The sequence below is a fragment of the Juglans microcarpa x Juglans regia genome, chromosome 4D, assembly GCF_004785595.1.
Source record: "Juglans microcarpa x Juglans regia isolate MS1-56 chromosome 4D, Jm3101_v1.0, whole genome shotgun sequence".
Lineage (NCBI taxonomy): Eukaryota > Viridiplantae > Streptophyta > Magnoliopsida > Fagales > Juglandaceae > Juglans > Juglans microcarpa x Juglans regia.
In genome coordinates this window covers 25,425,651-25,446,582 of record NC_054600.1, presented here as the reverse complement: position 1 = coordinate 25,446,582, position 20,932 = coordinate 25,425,651, and the positions used below count along the sequence as shown (strand labels likewise).

At 33.6% G+C, this 20,932-nt stretch overlaps 1 protein-coding gene across 2 annotated transcripts; it reads left to right on the top strand.

Annotated features, from left to right (window-relative positions):
- The first annotated feature begins 13,333 nt into the window (after nucleotides 1-13,333).
- On the top strand, nucleotides 13,334-20,840 carry LOC121260833 (peroxisomal nicotinamide adenine dinucleotide carrier-like). Of its 2 annotated transcripts, none has more exons than XM_041162874.1 (11): nucleotides 13,334-13,518; nucleotides 13,648-13,773; nucleotides 13,872-13,946; nucleotides 14,504-14,634; nucleotides 14,885-14,939; nucleotides 15,817-15,969; nucleotides 17,039-17,107; nucleotides 17,189-17,296; nucleotides 17,494-17,562; nucleotides 18,710-18,764; nucleotides 20,129-20,840. In XM_041162874.1, the coding sequence occupies exons 1-11, from the start codon at nucleotides 13,438-13,440 to the stop codon at nucleotides 20,317-20,319; spliced, it is 1,113 nt and encodes a 370-aa protein (XP_041018808.1). In that variant the 5' UTR covers nucleotides 13,334-13,437; the 3' UTR covers nucleotides 20,320-20,840. The 2 variants fall into 2 exon arrangements, with proteins under 2 accessions (XP_041018808.1, XP_041018809.1); XM_041162875.1 differs by having other exon boundaries at nucleotides 20,113-20,272.
- The last annotated feature ends 92 nt before the right edge of the window (nucleotides 20,841-20,932 follow it).

The following is a 20,932-nucleotide window of genomic DNA, read 5'->3' as shown; positions in this document are numbered from 1 at the left end:
CCTATATAGAGAGCGACAGCAAGATAACAGGAGAATATTATTCACCGTGTCACAATTTTTTTAAATTATTTTTTTAACGTCCGTGACGTTTCTCCGCTAGTTTAGGATGTAAATGCATAGTGACGTCTATAAAAATTCATTTTTAAAACAATTAATAATTTAAGAAAATTATATGGTTATTTTATTTTATTTTTATTTATTACAGGTGTATTAAAGATAATTTTGATGTACCAAGTGATTGTTTTGCCAGAATTAAATTGAAAATTAATTATTTATCACAACAATATTTTTTTAAGGAACAAAATTACCCTAAGAACCTGTTCAAAGAACAAAAAAACAAATTTAATTTTTATTTAATAAATAAGCCTTTCATTAAAACTAATTGTGGTTCAAGTATCAATCAAGTACAATCGTATCAATTCAATTCAACTAAATTTGTACGGACACAAATCTTATATAAAAAAATTACATGTTCTTAATATAATACTTTATATCTATTTTACAAATAAAAATATATTTATAATATAATATACCGCATTAAACTATGTCAATATATAAATCTTTTTATGGGACATTTGTGTGTAACTAAAAATATATATATTTTAAACAAAACCTCGAAAAGTTAAAAATATATATCAAAATAAGCAAATAATTTGAAGATAATCTGAAAAATGTAAAAATAGTAAAAAAAAAAAAGTTATTATTCAAAATTTGTAAAAAAAATATTTTAAAAAATATATATATATAATGTTTTATTTTTCTTCAAAACATTTTTATTTTTGAACAACAATTTAAAAGAAATTTAATTTTTAAATTAATCTGAGTTCTTTTAAAATATTTTTTTATAAATAATTCTATCATTTTACTAAAAATGGTACATCGTAATCTTTTGATTGTTTGGAAGGGGGTCGTAAAAGTTGATAGTTTTGGATTGCTTCTAAATTTTTTAATTTTTTTTAAGGGAAAGTGTTATCATTTATTCATTAGAAAAATTTACATCCATGAACGGATACATTTTACAATGTCTCCATATCAAAATGACATCATAAATCAAAATAATACGTTCAGAACTCCACCAGTACACTATATGTAATGCCTGGTCCCGAAGATCTTGAGAGTTAGGTCTTATTACTTAATATCAACTCCAATATCACAACTATAAAATTCAGAAAACTTCATAAAATATTAATTCATTTGCTCAACCTAAATATCTATGTTCCTTTATAGGGACAACAAATAAATTCTCAATAAAATAAATTAAAAACTCCCCAAAGACTCAAAAATATCATTAACTCACTATATCAAAATAATCGAAAATAATCAATTTACTAACTATAACTCTCAAATAAGTACTTGTACCATCGGGCACTTATTTGTCTACGAACATCAAACTTCTCTAACACTGCCTACTCTTGCTCTCCAGTAGAATCATTAAGATTATCTAAAAAATGTTTGAAGATAAGGGGTGAGTTATCAACAACTCAGTAAGCAGAAAATATATACTAGTTTGCAAACATGAACATTTACAGAGTTCAGAATGCAAAACAAAATACTTTTTATTTTCAAGATGCAGAGTCAGAACATGTTATAAAAATATCAGAGTGAAAGTTCAAAAATATTCATTATCAAAATCTCTTTGGCATAGTATAAACTGAAACATCACATCTTATTTTGCCATATCAGAACATAGACCATGTTTAACCCCCGTGGTAAGGTTGTGCAAACCCTGATGGCCACCCGAGCAGAAACAGAATGTAAATCTTCTTCTTATTATTCTCGGAATCCCGAGTGTGCACACAGAAAAGACCACGTAGAAAACCAATTTGCTTATAAAGTGGGTGTACCAGAAACAGAAAAGTTGGTACTAACTCAAACAGAGGCCACAGTTTTACACCCGTTGTAAGTTCAAAACAGAACAGAAACAGAATGTCATGCAAGAGGTTTTCAAAAATCACATCATATCATATCAGAGTACGTAACATCTTTAGAACAGAACATAATTAGATCACAAAAACATAATTTATGCATCAAATTTTATATTCACTCTCTCTTTTGCACAGTTCAGAAATAGAATGTCAAAATAGCTTGTGTTTACACCAGTCATGCCAAAAAATACTTTATTCTTATACAGAATTTCACGAGTAATGTAAAACAAATAACTGAAGTGGTTCCAAATTTCTTTTTATAACAAAACATACATATTTTTCAAAATTAACCACAGTCCATTTTATTTTTATACAAAGCCTAATATAGGAATCTCGCTTACAGGACTTTTTAATTTTTCTAAATTTATTCACAACAATATTGAATGAAAATTACTCGTCACATATAAGATTGCTACGAAATATCCATAAATATCCAAAATTTCCACATTTTTCAACACTTAACCCGAAACGCTAAATAACATATTTTCCTAAAAATCTAAATTTTTCGAAATCCTAAAATATCATAAATTCTCAAATACTTATGATATCCATTTAGTTTCTCTGACTAATACATTAATTCTAAAATATTTTTGTACTAACATAAACTGAGAATAGGCCCACTAAAAAATATTATACCAATTTTTTGCAACCTAAAGGCCCATGAAAATTTCATGCCCAACCTAGAGATATAGAAGTTCAGACTTTGACTTGTAAAACTCAAAGGGCGTAATTGTACTTTCAACAAAATTTTATGTTCACTTTATGCGCAACGTAGCTACTTCCTATTTTGAAAACTCAAAACTGAACTAGCAAGGGCGGAACAACTGAGACTTATCGAGAGGGAAGGAGGCGCGATGGAGCTAGGTCTGGGCTACTGAGGCTGGTCGGCGATGTGGAATAACACTAAGAGAGAGAGAGAGAGAGAGAGTAAACCGTGAGAGGGAGAGAGACCATACGGGATACTCACCGAGAGGGTAGTAATGCGGCGGCAACAAGGTGGTTCATCCATGTCTCCACGAGACGTTCAACAATGTGGGAACCTTCTGATGGTGGTGTTGCAGCCGTGCACAGTGGTCGGCTGAGAAAGAAACTTGCTCTGTTTGCATGGTAATAAAACATGGGCCGGTTTTTGGTTGTTCGCACAGAAAATATTGGCTTGGCTGGATAGAGGGTGGTTAAAATAGAAGCTCTCGGTGGTTGGATTTTGGAGGTGCTAGCGGAGGAGGGAGGTGCATGGGGGGTGGATGGTGACATTGCTCCGTTGTCGTGGGGTTAAAGCAGAGGAGAGGCATTGGGGTGCATTGGTCGTGCGTGATGGTTTGCAGGTTTGTATTGGGCGACACTAGGGCATCATCTGGGTGGTTCATACGACAGCGTCGCTCTCAGCCTTCTCGTGGCACTGTTGTGCATGGCTCAAGGAGTTTCCATAGAGGAGAAACTGCCATAGTGAAAAAGACGGTGACTATATAGAGGTTGTGAAGGGTGGTGGCTTCATCGTGGGAGAGTTGCCTTTCGAGGCAACATTTTGACTCTTGAGAGGTTGCAACTTTGTACGATGAAGGATGGGGTAAGGAGACGACAACCCTATTCTTAGGTTTACTTCATGCACGAAGGATTAGGTAAGTATAAATAAGCGAATGAAAAACTAAAAACAAATCCTAGAGGAATGAGGGAAGGAGAGATGTACGTGCATTGGGTACAAGAGTCATGCGAGTTGGGGGTTTAAAAACTAACTAAACTTTGGTTGGTTCTCTCGGGTTGGGTTTTGGGGTGATTGAGTAAGGCCCACTTTAAATACTTGGGTCCACATTTTGGGTGGCGTAAGAAATTAATAAATTGGCTTTTTCCTGTGTTTTGGGCCTCAAATTAATCTCTAAAAAAAATAATCCAACTTGTCCAATAGATTTTTCAACTCATAAAATATTTTGACCTAATTATCAAAACTAACGAAAAATCATAATTCGCCAAAATAAAGTTTTGGGCCCAAGGCCTATAAACAAAATACTTGTTAAAAATATTTCAAGTAGGCTCTCTATACATCTCAATCTTTGGAAAAAAAAAATTATAGAACGCGCCTTGGCCTAAGTTTAGTGTTGGACTCGAGTGTTACATTGTTTCCTTTTGTGACTGGCCTGGTCTTCACTATTGTTATTTCTTTCTACAGAAAAATGTTTAATAGACAACATTATCTACCTAAAAAGTGACTCAACTTCATCCTTCCTAGAAAGAGAGGACTCAACCTCTACAGACAAACGTTTGATAAACAAACTCTTTTTTTATTTTAATTAATAGTAAATAAACGAAAAGGAAAGCAACAATATAGATGCAAAAATGACGGATTATAATTTGGACAAACTTCGGTGGACTTCAAAATCTGTGACGGCCCATGAAGGCAACACACTTATCTCTTTTCAACCACAAAAGTCAGATTTAAAAAGTCTGGTGGTGGCGAGTCTAGTGGTGTCGAGTCTAGTGATCTAGAGTGTATGTCGAGAAGAACTGCAAGAAGAGGTGGCACGTGAGGACAACACGTAGATGTGGGCAGCACATGAGAACCACGCCAGGTGATTTTTGCAAAACTACCACTTTCTTCTGAACGATTTTCGACCTGTGAATCTGTTTAAGCCACACGTGTCTCTCGAGAGTTGCCGAAAAAATGTAGATTTATTTTTTATTTTTACCTTGAATAAAGTAAAATAAAACTAAACAAAAAAAAAAATTTTGATAAACAATGTGGGTGAATGGAAGAAGAAGGAATGTGAGAGAGGAGGAGGAGACCTCCTCCCCTTCTGGCAAAAATCAGATCTGGAATCCTTGATTTTTTAAGAGAGAGAGAGAAAGAAATAGTGCTTATAAATTGAATGGCAGTTTGATAGGAGTTTAGGTAATTTACTTAGATGTTATTGTATGCTATATACATTGCATTGCATATTAATTCAGCTAATTGGATTTATATCATTTTTTCAACAAGGGAGTTGGATTTATATAGAGTATATGTTTGTACTTTACATAATGTGTATATATACTATGTACAGGGAATGTAATCTTTACTAAAAATATGACATTTATACGATTATACTATGCATATGTTAAGACCATTAAAAATTATATATATATATATATATATTTTTATGTGGATTTTATATCTATCCACTTTTTTCAAATAGAGTATGAGGGGTTTGCACGACCTAGGATTATAAATATAATTTCTCTGTCAAAATAATATGCATTGTAATATTTATATTTATAATCATAGGTTATGTAAGTCTCGCGCACTCCTTTTGAGTAACGCCCTGTGATTATTTTTTGAATTCTGCTACTTACAGTTATTTTTATATATTCATTACACACTCCTCTAATGTGATTGGTCAAAACAGTTATTTTATAGTAAAAAAATGACGTAGCCAATCACATTAGTAGAGTGGACAAGAAGTACGTAAAAGTAACTGTATATAGGATTTTGTATTTTTTTAAATAATATAATTCACTTATTCTCAAAATGAGTGTACGAGACTTACACATCCTATAACTATATTTGTACGTGTGTACGTATATATGCATTGTAATATATACTACAAATACAACCTTTATACTATGCATGTGTTAAGCATTTAATACATTCCATATGGAAAATGATATTTGCAATCGTGTAATGTGCAAGCACCACCCAATTTATTTGAAAAAAATGAGTAGATACGAGATTTATATGAAAAAAATTAATTTTTCAATAATAAATCCTATTTTTTTTCAAAACGATTGCACGATATTTATGTACTGCATGACTTTACGTATCATTACTCATTTCATATTTGTCATGTGTCGCACACAATATATAGTTTGTTTTCGTAGGACTTGACTGAGACATGTCATATATTGTTTCATAATGTTCATTAATAATTTTTTTTTTTAACTGAAATAGGGTATGGCTAAAAATGACTAGTATTGTTCATTCGCGTTTTGCCTCGAGAATTCAAGTATACCCAAACCGGAACCCAGATTTCAAAACTAAGCTAAAACTTGAACCGGGTTAGCATGGGTTAAATTCGAATTGAAACCAGTTTTTATAAACCCATAACCCAGGTTTCGAGTTGCACTCGATTTTTTTTTTTTTTTTTAATAAAGCCTATATGTTATGAATATTTTTCATGAAAAAAATGTTGATGCAATATTCAAAATCTATTTATTTAATTTTTTAAATCAAAATCTACATGTTTCTTGGCCACCAATAAAAAGCTACGTGCATAAGAGAGTTAAAAAAAATGAATGATTTATTAGACATAATATATATTTTTCTTTTGAGTTTATGCCCATTTAGTTGCTAGAAAAGAACAAAAGAAATCAAAACATTCAAACAGAATAAAAAAAATCGGGTGCCACTGGATTCAAAATCTAGTATCCAGACCGGATGTACCTTCTATATGGTTACTGGCCCGAGGAACCTGATTACCCAAGTTCCAGACCGAATAGAGAAAAAATCCAGCTCTAATTAACAAGAATAAAAAGGACATGCTTGCCAATTCGCGCGGAGCATATCATTTATAACACAAAATAAAGTTACAAAATAGCATTTCTTTACTTGCTGGTATTTAGAAACAAATCATATTGAAGTTCTTTGTTTGACACATTTAACATGGTCTTGGAAATGAATCTTACCATGATAAAAATATATTAATAATTTATTTTTTATAATTATAATAGTTATACAACAAGTGACACTAAATTAGTAAATCTTGTGATAATAATCGAAACTACTTGATAATCGATTTTTCTATTACTTTTATAGACACTAGCAATAATAATTATTTATAAAAAATGATTTAATATTTTATATTCAAGCAATCCGTTAAAATTTCATTTATAAAATATATATGGTAAAAACGAATATCGTACGAGAAAATAATATAAGTTTAATATTTATTTGATATTCATTTGTATATGCACTTAGAAGCATATATTGTAATTGAGTAAGGATGCATGTACAACTCTTTACACAATTATATTCTAAAATTAGATTATTTTGTAAACAATATTATTTTTGTAAGTTATATTACAAAAATATATCTTATTTAAAACATATGTATGTAAAGAATTGTGAAAATAATTATGTGTATCATTTTTTATTTTAATTTTTTTAAAATGCTATTACTCTTGTATGGTCTTCACTTGTGTTATTTGAATGATTTGCCGATATTTTTTTATAAAGGGTGGTGCTGGTGCCACCGATAAAAGGTAACAAATTCGATACTAACAGTGTAAATTTTTTATTTTCTTTATTAAAGCATTTAAAAAAAAAATCAAATATAAGTTACTGTTTTGAAGTCGCGTAAGCCGTTCCTAACGGCGTTACTCTACGCGTAACCACATGACCCGGGTGACCTTGTTTGTACTCGTTGACAATTGACATTGACCGCCGTCTACGAGGTGGTGGTTTTTTGTTGGTTGAAAAGTACGTACTTTTTCTAAGGATTTCTTGGAACTGGCAACGGGAATTGCAACCTAAGTGCATCGGACCGTCCGACATTGTAGAGCCTGCAAATGCAGCGCTCCCCAAGATTTATGACATAGAAGACAACTATGCCTAGCCAATGATTAATTCGAAGTTCTAAAATTAAAATGATGTCCACTTACCAATGTATTAGCGGTGACTAATGCATCTTTATATACAAAATTATATATTTTAAAGATTAATTTTCATATAAAAAAAATTTATATTGAATTATACATATTTGAATTAAATAATAATAAAATATTTATTATTTTATTAATTTCAGGTACACTTACATTCTGCCATCTAATTACTATTAATGATTTACATTCTATCGATAAATTTTCAATTTTTAATAAGACAATTTGAATTTTCATGGGTTTGTAAATTCCATTAAAGTCTTGTTTTTTGATATGTAATCTCTTGATTTTACAAGGTAGTAGCTTTAGGATTGAATTCTTAGGTTCTTAAAATAACAGCAAGTATTTTCATTTAAAGGATCAAAGTTTTTCACTTCAGAAGGTTGCGATGCCTTCATCAAAGAGAGAGCAAGGAGAGAAAAAGAAATGCCTTTGGAGTCGAAGAAAGAGAGACAGCAATGAGAGAAAAGTATTCGAAAGTTATGTGGAGGAGAGAGAAAATAATAATAAAAATAGTATTTAGAGAATGAATAATATTTCTTCAAATTTTAAAGAAACAATGTTCATAGTTATGAAAAATTTTGAAGATGCATAATTCAATGCAGACCAAAGTGAAGAGATATTATGCAAATATAAATATGAATATGAAGATGTATAAACCACTACTAATGTTCAAAAAAAAAAAAAACTAAAAAATCAAATTACTAGATGAGAAAATATACCGTACTAATTATTACACATTTTACACTTTATATTTTAAATTATCGAACTTCATATATTACAACCCAATATTTAAAAAAATTGCAATTTATACTATGCATTGACATCTCGGGTTCAAAACTATTTGGGATAAAATGAGCGTACATGTACTACTCATAAAAGATTCATAAAAGATGAAAGTTGGATATGTACGAAGGAAGAGAGAAAGAGAGGATGTAACAAAGATGAGCTTTGATCGGACAAAAATAGATAAATTTATGTCACCTTTTTACAATTTTGGGGTAGCATATCTCTAAGAAAAATGCAACCTTGCTCATTTAATTTGTCCACTCATTTTGATATTTTATGTATTTTATTTTTTTTTCTTTACTTAATAGATAAGGAAATTATTGTTAATGAATTATATATATTTTTAAAATATTTTAAAATGATAAAAAAAATCTGAACAAAAAAATTGAAAAATATTTTTAGCTTAGTGGTAAGCTTGAGCTATGCACTCTGAGCGGCAGAGTAGTACCGCTCTATGTCCAAAGAGTAATACTACAATTATAAAATGGATTATACAAAAATAATTTCACAAATTGACGTGTTATCATGTGATCTGTCAAATCTATTTTATAGTAAAAATAACTTCACAATCTAACAAATGACAACAAACCATATCAGTTTGTGAGATTACTTTTGTATAATTACTTTGTGGCTGGAGTATTTCTTATATCGAAAACTTAATTGTGAACTAGATTTATAGAGAAAATTTTTATTTAGGGAAGATAAGACATTCAAATGAACAAAAAAGATTATTTTTATCCAATAAAATACATAAAATTTGAAAAGAAAATATAAAAAAAGTAATGCACTTGGAAAAAAAAAATTTGGTTAGAGCGTCCACATTGGATTCTTCAAATAATATTTCATCTTTAAATTTAACTAATTTTATCAATAGTTGGCTCACATTAAATTAGCCAAATACTTTTCATCCTAAATGTTATCTACAATAATTTCATCATTTTCTTCAAAGATGAAAAAAACTGTTTCACTTCCAAATACATTGTTTATTAATTTCAGCTCTCTCTCCTGCGATTTCTTTCTCCTTCTTCTTCCCTATTTCTCTCATGCGTTTCTTCTTCTCTTGTTCCTTATCTTATTCCCTATTTCTCTCTCACGTCTCTTCCTCCGTTATCTTATTCCATTTTTTTCTTTTTGTCTCTTCTTCCCTCTCCCGCATCTCTTCCTTCTTTTTGTTCTTCTAGTTTTTTTTTCTTCTTCCCTCTTTCTCTTCTCCCACAACTATTATCTCCAGCACGGCACCGCGGCAGCTTTTCTCCACCACGACAAGCACACGATAAGATTCGAAACCCTAACCTTGATTTTACTCTTGATTTTTATTTTTTGAGTTTGATTTTGTTGATGTTGTTTGGGTTTGATTCGAAACCCTAGCCTTGATTCTGCTCTTGATGAAGTTGTTTGGGTTTGATTTTGTTGGTCTCGGGTAGTTTCTTTAGTCTCGCTTGTCTGAATGTTTGCTTGTCTTCAAGTTCGCTTGGTAGTTTCTTTGCTTGTCTCATTTGTGTTTGTCTCAGCTTTGAGCAAGATCAGAAAAAAATATTATTCAAAACTATGAAAATCTAAGAAGATGAACAAAAGAAAAAAACTAATTGGGAAGATGCAATATAGAGACCGAGAAAGTTGCTCGAGCAAATGCATTTATCAAAAACATAATTGTGAAGAAATTTTTTGATAGGAAAAAAAATAGAGTTACAAAAAGTAAAAACAACCCAAGAATCCAGTAAAGAGATAAAAGCTGGTGAAGTGTAAAATGATTTCTTTTGTTACAAATTATTTTTCAATTGAATGGAGGACTTTTTTCAAACCATATTTAAAGAGTTATGGTGCACGGAGATAGAGATGAAACAAATATTATATGTTGATAGTGCAGAAAGCCATGTTTTAAGCTACAAGCTGCTGGAAATTTGAATGTGACTTATAAGGGGGCTTGGGGACTTCTACATAAAAGCCAGAAAGATATATTAATTTTCAGTTACACCTCATGATCTATGATTCCTGGTATGACACTAATTAAATTTAAATCAGGTATATCTTGCCTCTAATATATAATTCTGTGGGGACTTTTATCTCTTGCCTCACACAATGCACCCCATTACCTATCTCAAATATTTCATGCGCTGCTTCCTTGTTCACCATTTAAATTAGGGATTGAAACAGAGAGATGCTCAAAAGTAAGCACAGAAAATATATTACCAAATAGCTACAATATAAAGTTACAAACAAAAAGAGATAGGACTCCTACCATTTATTAATTATAAATCTAAATAAAGAAAAGTAATGAGTCACAAGAAAATAAATGTTTAGAGATGGGTCAATGCTGAAACTTTATATCTATTTTTGTTTGTAAATGTTAGCCTTGCTTGTAATATTTAATATACCTAATTTTTTTTTTGAAAGGAAGTGTTGTTTTTAAGCAATGATTTGATTAGACCTGCTTGCATGAGATTATGTGTGAATACTTGAGATTGTGGTTGTTGTTCAGTAACAATGTTTATGATTTTAGTCTTGATTTTTTACAATTATACTTAAATCAAGAATGAACACCACATTTGATGAAGATCCCTTCTTTACCACTCTATTACAAAGTGATGAACAAGGGAGATCCACAACCGTAATGACTAGTAGCCATGATAATGTTGGACTCCAAGCAACACTATTGAAAGGTGTAAAAAGGCCATCTAGTAAGAAAACACAACGAGGTGTGTCTTTTACCGTAGAGGAGGACAATCTCCTCATGTAGCTTTGGCTCAATATTAGCATGGATGCTATACGGGAGACGAATAAAAAATATTTTCAAATGTGGGAGAGAATTAGCAATTATTACAATGAGCATAAAAATACTAGCATGACAAATCGTTCTGGGGGGTTATTGACCAATCGATGGTCGGTGATAAAAAAATGCACAAATAATTTTTGTGCTGCTGTGGCTCAAGTAGAATCTTTGCATCCAAGTTGTGCGACAGAGCATGACAATGTATGAGTTTCTAACTAAATTTCATTGTAAATCTTCTTGCTGAAATTCTATTATCACATACATTCGCATATTTAGATTGAAAGAGCTAAAATCATGTATAGAGAGACTAAGAAGGCCACATACAACATGGAACATTGCTGGTGTCTATTGAGACACCAACCAAAATGGTAACAACACGTGTCCATGTTGTCTACGAAAAGGAAACCACAAACGCCCTGCTATGGCGGAGTCGACTCCACTAGGAGACGACGCGATAGATGACAATGTAGAGGCATTTTTTGAGAGACCTCCAGGCAATAAGACTAAGAAAGAAAGGGAGAGAAAAATGAATGTTGCAAAATCTTACGATTCAAAATTTATTGAGGCCTTAAATTGCATGACAAATGATAGAGCCATCTTCATGTCTGAAAGAAGACAAGCGACTAATAAATTGGATGCTGATAGGGCTCAATTACTAGCGGAGAAAAAGAGGAGAAATGATACGGAGAATAGGAAGATCAATATGGAGATAATGAAGATGGATCTTGCTGGCATGAATGGAATGCAACGAGAGTATTTCTTGAATCTTCAAAATGAGGTTTTTGAGAAATCCAGGAAGCGGTTTTCATCTCCATCTCTATCTTCATATTTTGAAGATGTGTAGCCTTTTGTTGGTGAAACATTTTGGGGTTGTTTTGTATATTGTGGTTGTATTTGTTTTGGGGTTGTAGCCCATGATTATTTTGTGGTTTTTTGTTATTTTGGATCACAAATATGGGTGTTTGAGAATGTGGGCAGCAACTACGATGGCAGCCTCTAGGATGTTCATAGTTTTATAGGTTGGTTACCACCCTATTCATTACTCTTATTTTGCATTAGTTGTTATCAAAACCTTGTATAGCCTTCAAATGATGGCAGCCAATCTTCTTTACATTGATTGATGATGTTTGTGAGATGGGCTTGGTTGCATTGAAGATCGATAGAATTGTTTTGATAATATTGATATCGTGTGATGAAATTTTATTTATTGGATTGTGAAAATGAAAATAAATATGATTGTTGGAGATTATACTTCTAAAATCCGATTTCCTTGATCCTTCATCTGGCATGAAAGACGGGCAACCAAACTACCTTGAAGAGCGGGAAGACCGGGCAAGGTATCACGCTTATTTGGTTCGAGAGTTCAGTAACAGACACTCGTAGCCTACCTTTTATTAAAAATGAATAGATGTTCATGGGCTTTTGGGCTCCTTTATTATTTAAACTTAAAGTAAAAAGATAAAGACAGAGATTATAGAAGAGCTTAAAACAATAGTTGAAGCATATCGCAGATAGAAGTACCTCTAGAGCAGATTAAGGCATAGTAGAACTACTAAACTCATAGCTTACAGATTAGATTAGCTGAGAGAAAGGATCGTTTCCCCCTCTTCCGTCTCCCCTCGGGGGAGAGACTACTACGCAGGAAACTACTGCACAAACTGACAGCGGAACTCGAACTCCTTAGTTACCTTTCCGAAAAGCTAAGGACTGGCTTGCCTGGCAAAGGAACTCCTTATTGCACGTTCCGTTTTTTAAGCCTACTTGGGTATTGAGCATTTACCTGTAAGAACTGAATCACTTGCATTCGTTTGATTTGTGCTCGAGCCGGATGATGAAAAATTCTCATGTCCGGTTCCCTCGGGGGATGGATCAATAATAATTCACCTATCCCAATAACAAAAAAACCTGACTTGAATGATCCTGTATTAAGAGCTAAATTGGCTAAAGGTAGAGGTTATGAAAATAGAATTAATTATAAAATAAAAATTAAAAATTAATTATAAAAATATAAAATAATAATATTTTATTATTATAAAGAGTGTGATAACTAATTCAATATAAATTTTAAGTTTTGAATAAAAATAACCAATTCAATATCACTGCTCCCACGAGGTCTGAAGAAATGTTTTTTCCAAACTCAAAACTTACGATAGTTACCGCCAAAGTCACTCAGCTGCTTGCGCCTTTTAATTATGCGGAAAAAGAAAATAAAAGAAGTGAACATTAGGAAATGGATATAACAAGTACCGATACCGCATAGGTAGGTTTTACGAAGCAGGGCTCCAAGTTTTTGGGAGCAGCGACTGATTTTGAGTGAATAATTGAGCGATGTCGAACGCAGTGGCGAATGGGCTCGCCGGAGCTGGAGGTGGAATCATCGCTCAGATCATTACTTATCCCCTCCAAACGGTACCAAATCCCACTCTCCTACCTCCCTCTTGTTCTGCACCGTTGTAGTTCTCGCCGTTCTTCCTTTTTTTGTTTCTTTGGAATTCGATTCTCAGCTCGTCTGAAGGATGTGATTCTGTTTGCTTGCAGGTGAATACGCGTCAACAAACTGAGAGAGTAGCCAAGAAAGGCTTACGCAATTCCGATGGGAGTTTGCCCACTTCCAAACGCCATGAAGTTGCTCGTCCCACTAACACTCTTCTTCAAATCATCCAGGTTTCTTTTCTGTTTTCTTTTTTATTTTTCTTTCATTCCTTCTTTCGAACAAACGGACGAAAGTTTCCCCAATTTTTTTTTGGTTGGATGGATATCAGGTCATAAGAACCGAAGGTTGGGGAGGACTTTATAGTGGTCTTAAGCCGTCTCTGCTCGGAACCGCTGCTTCGCAAGTTGGCTCATTATTCTTTCCTTTACTTACTCATTTTTTTTTATCGATTACTATATTTTATCTTTGTTTTATGGCCTTTTACTCATTTATTTCTAAATACCATAGAAAGGAATGCATAAATGACAAAATCCCCTGTTAAGTTTTAGTTGGGACGATGATATATTGCTAGAATTACGTGCGCCTCTTCGATTGGTTCAAATGAAAAGTCTAGAGCATCATAAAACAATATATCGATGACATGACAGTGGTTAAAATGACTAAATCCTTGTCCAGAAGGGTATTGCCATTGACCAGTATTATCATGTGTGTCTGGTTTTCAGGCCTTGCATGTATGTCTTCATCCACATGAATAGTGTTGACACATAAGAGAAAGAAAACGCCCTTCTTCATTCGTATTTCTCATTGTACCATATCCCGGACCATGCAAAAGAAGCATTGTGGTTGACCTACTCATACCTTTATCAGCACAAGTGGTATCTATGTCCATTAGCTAATCAGGTTGTCTCTGACACTAGATTCTTCTGCCTATATCTAACTGCTTCCTTTTTGTACTGCCAGGGGGTTTATTACTATTTTTATCAGGTCTTCAAAAACAGGGCAGAGGCCATTGCAGCTGCTCGTAGAGACAAAGGACATGGCGATGGTACTGTTGGCATGCTCTCTTGGCTTGTTGTTGCAGCTATTGCTGGGTAAAGAGTCCATTGTTAGCCTTAAACATTACTTTATTTTCATAGTAATTACATGTTGAGGGACTTTGGAGGTTCATATGAAAGCTTTGTTAAGCCATGGCTGGGGGTTTATCAGTCCCTGTCTGGCTATCACATGAGTGATAGTTGAAGTCAGGATTTAGTGTAAACAGGTAGATGTAGTTCCCTCCTTATTTATTATGAATCAGTTTTACTTTCGAGTAATAACTTCTGAAAATGTTCTATCTTGCAGCTCCTTAAACGTGTTGTTCACAAATCCTATATGGGTTCTTGTGACTCGTATGCAGGTGCCTTTGCATTTTTTAGTGTACACTTTGCTTCTTTTCAGTTTCTAATGCTTTTAGTTAAATCCTTATTGAAGGGGTTTGCATTTAGTTTCTCAAAAATCTAACTCTATTACTGTATGTGTCAATTAGTAATAAAAAGTTATATACGAGCAAAATAGTATGGTTATGCTGCTGATAACTATTTGCATATTTTTTTCATTGTTTTATTGTTACTTTACTTCTGAAAGAAACAGAATGTGTCTGCATCTTTGCAACGTGATGGCTGAAAGAAATGCTTACTGATGTTTTTTTCTCAGTTCAGTGATCCATGACTAATGGCACCACTGTCAATCTTTTTTAAGTGCAAGTGATTTTTGTATGAAACTGGGATTCATAATTGAATCTAGGGAAGCTTCCAATTGACTGTTTTTTTTTCCGCGGTAATGGCATAGATGACAGATGTGGCTAGCTTTTCCCTGAGTCATTACAGTGTGTGTGTCATATAGCCTGTTCAACCTATAGATCTTCTGTTTGAATCATGGAAACCCTGTTTGTTCATCTTTTTTTTTTTTTTTTTTTTGCATGTACAAGGCCCTTCTTACACAAGTCACAGAAACATGCGTGCAAACACATTGTAGACACACAAGACACAGAAACACGCATGCTAACACAACATATGCATGCGTAGAGATGCATATGAATGTACACATATATACATAATGATGGATATAGGGAGTATTTCATTAAACCTTTAGATGCTTCAATTGAAAATTATCCTTCCCTATAAGCATTTTAATTCTTTACAATGGCTGATTCCGGGTTCTCTCTCTTTCTCTCCCTCTCTCCCCCCCCCCCCCCCCCCCCCCCCCCCCCCCCCCCCTTTCCTAATATTGTTTAGACACACACTCAAGCTGAAAGAAAGATTATGGAGGAGAGGAGGGAGGCTCTATTGAGGGAAGCGTCTGAAAGAAGTTTAGTAGATTCAACTTTGTCAGATAAATTGGCTGAACTTGATTCAGAAAAACCTCGTCCATATGGCACTCTGCATGCGGTTGGTTCTTCCTCACCATTTGTCCCTTTTTTGGGTTTTGCTCGCAAGATAACTCATGTTTTGGATTTACGGTTGCTTTTACATCAATTCACTGTGATCTACTCTAAGAACACACTTCAAATATGCCAAATGGAAATTAATATTACCTCTGCCAGTGCTGAAGTAATTTGTTTTGGATTGGTTTAAGTTTCACCAATGAGTAGGCAGATTTTGTCGCAGTATTATGGTGAACAGGAAGAATAGCTGCATCTTGAAATATAATTTGCAAAGTACCAACAATGAAATGGAGTCATCTGACAACCTTGCTTTGCTCACAAGCTTTACAGTCAGTTTCAAGCTCTTAGCCTGAAATCTATGAGTTCTAACTTTGTTCACATAAATTGACCAGTGATTAATTGGGCCTTATAATAGGTCTTAAAAATATAAAAATGATATTCATATGACTTAGCGGAGCAGTTAACTCTTTCACTTAACATCAACGTGGGCAAGGGCCTAAATTTCCAAAAGTTGAGTTAATAATATCTCCCAAGGAAGATTTATATGGTTAGTCTGTGAAGATTGTAACTGTCAATAAGAAAATTGAAATGTGGTTATCATGAACTGATACTGATGTCGACTAATTAAATTGCATGATATGGTGAATACAGTTTAAACAAATTTGAAGTAAATATCCGGTGGAATAAAATGAATATGTTGATGTCTCATAAACCATAATGTTGTCAGCTTGCTATCGACCATATCTTTGACATGAAAATGTCCTGGAGAACATTTTAAATATGAAATTCATTGAGCGTAAGTGGCATGTGATAATTCTTCTCCATTTATAATTTGAGAAATATAATGATAACAAATGAAGTGTTGGTTAGATATTTTATTTAGGACTGTGTTTCTAGTGAAGAGGAATCTCTCTCTCTCTCTCTCTCTCTCATGTCTGCCATTTATTTAAGCTGTAAACTCCAAATTCTTAACATCTTGTTTAACCTGTCCTCATTGTTTTAGTGCTTTTGATTTTTTGTGATTTATGTATTTGCTTCTCATCACCAGTCCATGTGCATGCATTGCTGGGCAGGCATGCGAGGTTTACAATGAAGCAGGAATTGCTGGATTCTGGAAAGGAATTGTTCCAACACTTATAATGGTTAGCCTTTATTGATAATTGAATCAACTTGTCATGCATGATTGAATTACTTCTGACATAATCAAGTAATCCCATTCCCAGGTGTGCAATCCTTCAATTCAATTCACGATTTATGAAAGCTTGTTAAAGCATCTAAGAAGAAAGCGTGCTGCAAACAAGCAGGGATCAAAAAACATAACTTCTTTGGAGGTATAAGATCCCTTTCAAATGATAGTCGGAAAACACTTACAATCTTTTGCTAGTTTTCTGACATTTTTAATGGCAATAAGAATTTCATGATTTTCTGTGGACAGTCCTAAATCTCTTTCTTTCTTTCTATCTCTCTCTCTCTCCCCCCCCCCCCCCCCCCCCAACCCCCCCAAATTTTTTAATTCTCTTGTGAAAAGGTTTTCCTATCGGGGGCCGTGGCAAAGCTGGGTGCAACTCTTGCAACATATCCCTTGTTAGTTGTCAAGGTAAGTAAATTCTAGCCTGCTTTCTTACTCTCTTGAGTGGAAAAAGAAACAAATGCTTCATAAACAGTTTGCTCAAGTGAAGTGACTGACTTCTCTATCTTATCATCTTATATCGTATTGGTTAAGAACTCTCAACATGTTCAGTGTTCTTGTTTAATTTGTAGTACTTAGAGCACTAATAGTGAAACAGCTGTAGTCAACAAATGTACAGTATTTTTAACCAACACCAAACTCACTGGCCAAATCTGGCCAGCCCAAGTTGCTGGCCAAATCATATTTTGGCCATAAAATATCCCTTCCCGCTTGTATTCATCGTGCGCCAAAGCGCACAAAAACTCCAGAAATGGTGCCATCACATTTCTTAGATCTTACTTGTAGGTTTGAAGATATCCTTTTGTACCCTTCCAATACGCTTGAGCTGTGCCTCCACCTACACTGGGTCCTTTACTCTTGCCTTCTTTTTTCTTTTACTCTTGCCTTCTTTTTTCTAGTAAATTTACTCTGTGTTTTGAATCTGAATTGATAAGTGCCATTTTGTGAAAAAGCAAATGATCCATTGGGAGAAAATGAACAAAAAAAAAAAAAAAGATTTTGCAGAGAAACTTCACTCAAAGTGAATGCAATTGTTGAGGAAATGTTATGTTTTATAGTGGAAGAATATAACCGTTGGAGAAATATAGCCAATAGAGAAATATAGTGGAAAAATATATCCATTGGAAGAATATGGCCGTTGTAAAAAAAAACCGTTAAAAAATTATATTTGTTGGAATAATATGAATGTTAGAAAATTAATATGTATTTTTTTAATAATGAATAAATATTCCAATTACAATATTTAAATTAAAATACCAAAATCAATATTTTAATATAATAGTGATAGATTTGGAGAGTTTGTTATTTGGTGTTGTTGAAAAGTGACTAGCTAAATTTATAAAAGTGAATTTCCTAGTCAAAATTTGGCCAAACTTTATCTAGGCCACTACTAGTGCTCTTACCTGTCAATTTGGCTTGTCTATCAAAAGATGAATCCATATGTTAAGCTTTTTGATGGAGTGATTTCTTTGCATCCAACTTAGTATGCTTTTGCCAGACTATATGTTCTTTTTGAATCTGCATCTTGATTTTTTCACTTTGAATGACTATACAGTCAAGGCTGCAAGCAAAGCAGGAGATTGGTGGGAATATCTCATTAAGATACTCAGGTTTTCAGTTTTCTAAAATTTATCAGTATTTTATCCTCATCCTCATTATTATCCTCATAACATTTGCATTTGTTAGCCTGGACCTCATAAAACAATATGCCAACGTGAATGATGAATTGTGATTCTTGTCAGGTGGTAAACTTATTTTCAAATTTTGCCAGAGATGTTAGTATGAAAACCGGGTGACTTTGATTTTTCATATTATCAGTTTGTGTGTATATATACTCTGGTGCATTCCCTATATCATGTATTGGTCAGTTTGGATTTAAATCTGGAAGAGGAGAGGCAAGGCAAGTCAATTTTGTCTTTAATTTTTGCATAAAATTGGGTTTTTCTTTTCTTGGACATTGGGTCACTTAGAATCTTACAAATTTCTTTCCCAATTTGTTTGCTGAATTAAGCATTTCTTCTCGTGCTTGCATCAGCAAGTTGTTTGGACCATCATGGCCTATCCTAGTCAATAAATGGATTGCACAAAATTGGCCTAATAGATTAGTTTGATGCCTGTGTAAAAATATACTCCGCAAGCGACTAAGCAGAGCAGAAATAAGAACCTTTGAATCTGACAATCAATTCTAGTTTTGTCAGTTGCTTTGTTTTGGCTTCTTCTCACGTGATGTCTAGTCTGATGCCTTGTTGGAAAGATTCAGATTATCGGATACCCTCTCCCTCCTTTCTCTTGTGAGTCAAAATAGAGGTTATGCCAAATCATTGTGCTGTTTCTTGTGACTACCTTTTTTTAAGGATAGGGGGTTATAAATTAGAATGATCTCCTCTAGGGTTTTAGTAATAATAGTATCATGAGAACATTCTTGTTTACTTCTATGAAAATTTATTTTCCTCAAGATCAGCAAGTCATGACAGTTGTGCTCCGTTGAACTACCCCAGAAATTAGATGTTCTGTTGAAGCCTTGATAAGAATTCCTTTAATTCCAAAGATGCCCTTAATTTTATCAGAATAACTGTATATATACCATTTGGTCAGTGAAATGAGAGCGTCAGTTTCATCTTCAAGCTTTGAACTTAGTCTTCAACATGGGTCTATTAGACACACGAAAACCTTATCTACTCTTGCATTGCTGACTAGCCCATATGCTAATTAGACATTGCTTCTGTTTGTATTATTTGCAAATTTCTTTCCTGTTTCATTGGATTCCAGTGAGTTCCTTCTTTTGTGTTCACTTTACACCTTGTAGTTACTTCTGTTCTAATATAGAGAGTGAGAGAATTAACTGATGAGTTATCCTTCTGAGTTGTTTCAACTCCAAGAAATATGCTGTTTCTACTTTTCTCTGAATTTTAATTTAATCAAACAATCAATTTCATTGATGTGCAAAGTTTTAACCAGTATCTTTGCTGCACAGGTACTCTTGATGCGATCATTAAAATGATCCGCTATGAAGGCTTGCCTGCCTTTTACAAGGGAATGAGCACTAAGATAGTGCAGAGTGTTTTTGCAGCTTCTGTACTTTTCATGATTAAGGAGGAGCTTGTCAAGCTATACATGATGCTGGCACATAAAAGCCAGAAAGCTATATTGAACTTGGTGAAATGACCACTTTACTCCAGAAAAGGGGATAACTCCGTCCATGTGGTAAATAGTTATATAGATTATAGAACCATGATGGACACATTGCCACTATAGTCGTAGGGCGGATGGACACCAAAATGGAGTAGACCTGCTAATGTGCCCAACGTGCCTGCTGCAATATTTCGGGAGGCCATTCCTCCCAGCACAAATAAGGAAGGTATGTGTGACCTGGTGCTACTTTCTGACACTTTTTTTTTTCCCTCCTGTTCTCCTTTCCCCCGTCAAGTTTCATTTCGTGGTGTCTGCTGACTGTGTTACTTGGGACAATATGAGTGGAGGATATGATTCAAAACTGTTTTAATTAAGAGATGAACCAACATCAGATTTGAGAAATGGCTCTCATGATTTAATTTCAGGTTGATGTATCATTTGTAATTATTGTTTAAAACTGTTACCTTCATGTTACTTGCTTGACCTTGTGCGGTTTGTTTAAAAAAACATATTATTTAAGAATAGCGTTATACACCTTTACATCTGTTGACTCATCCTGTTTCTGTATTAATGATGTTATTAACTTAGAGGATATGAAAATATTTGTGAAGATGATTATAAATGAACTTAATTAGATGGTCTCTCA

What these genes read in the sequence shown, in the direction of transcription:
- LOC121260833 (XM_041162874.1), top strand. Translation starts at nt 13,438, where the DNA reads ATGTCGAACGCAGTGGCGAATGGGCTCGCCGGAGCTGGAGGTGGAATC. An exon ending in CTCTTCTTCAAATCATCCAG is followed by an intron (nt 13,774 to 13,871) that starts GTTTCTTTTCTG and finishes GATGGATATCAG; the next exon opens with GTCATAAGAACCGAAGGTTG. An exon ending in TATCTCATTAAGATACTCAG is followed by an intron (nt 18,765 to 20,128) that starts GTTTTCAGTTTT and finishes TTTGCTGCACAG; the next exon opens with GTACTCTTGATGCGATCATT.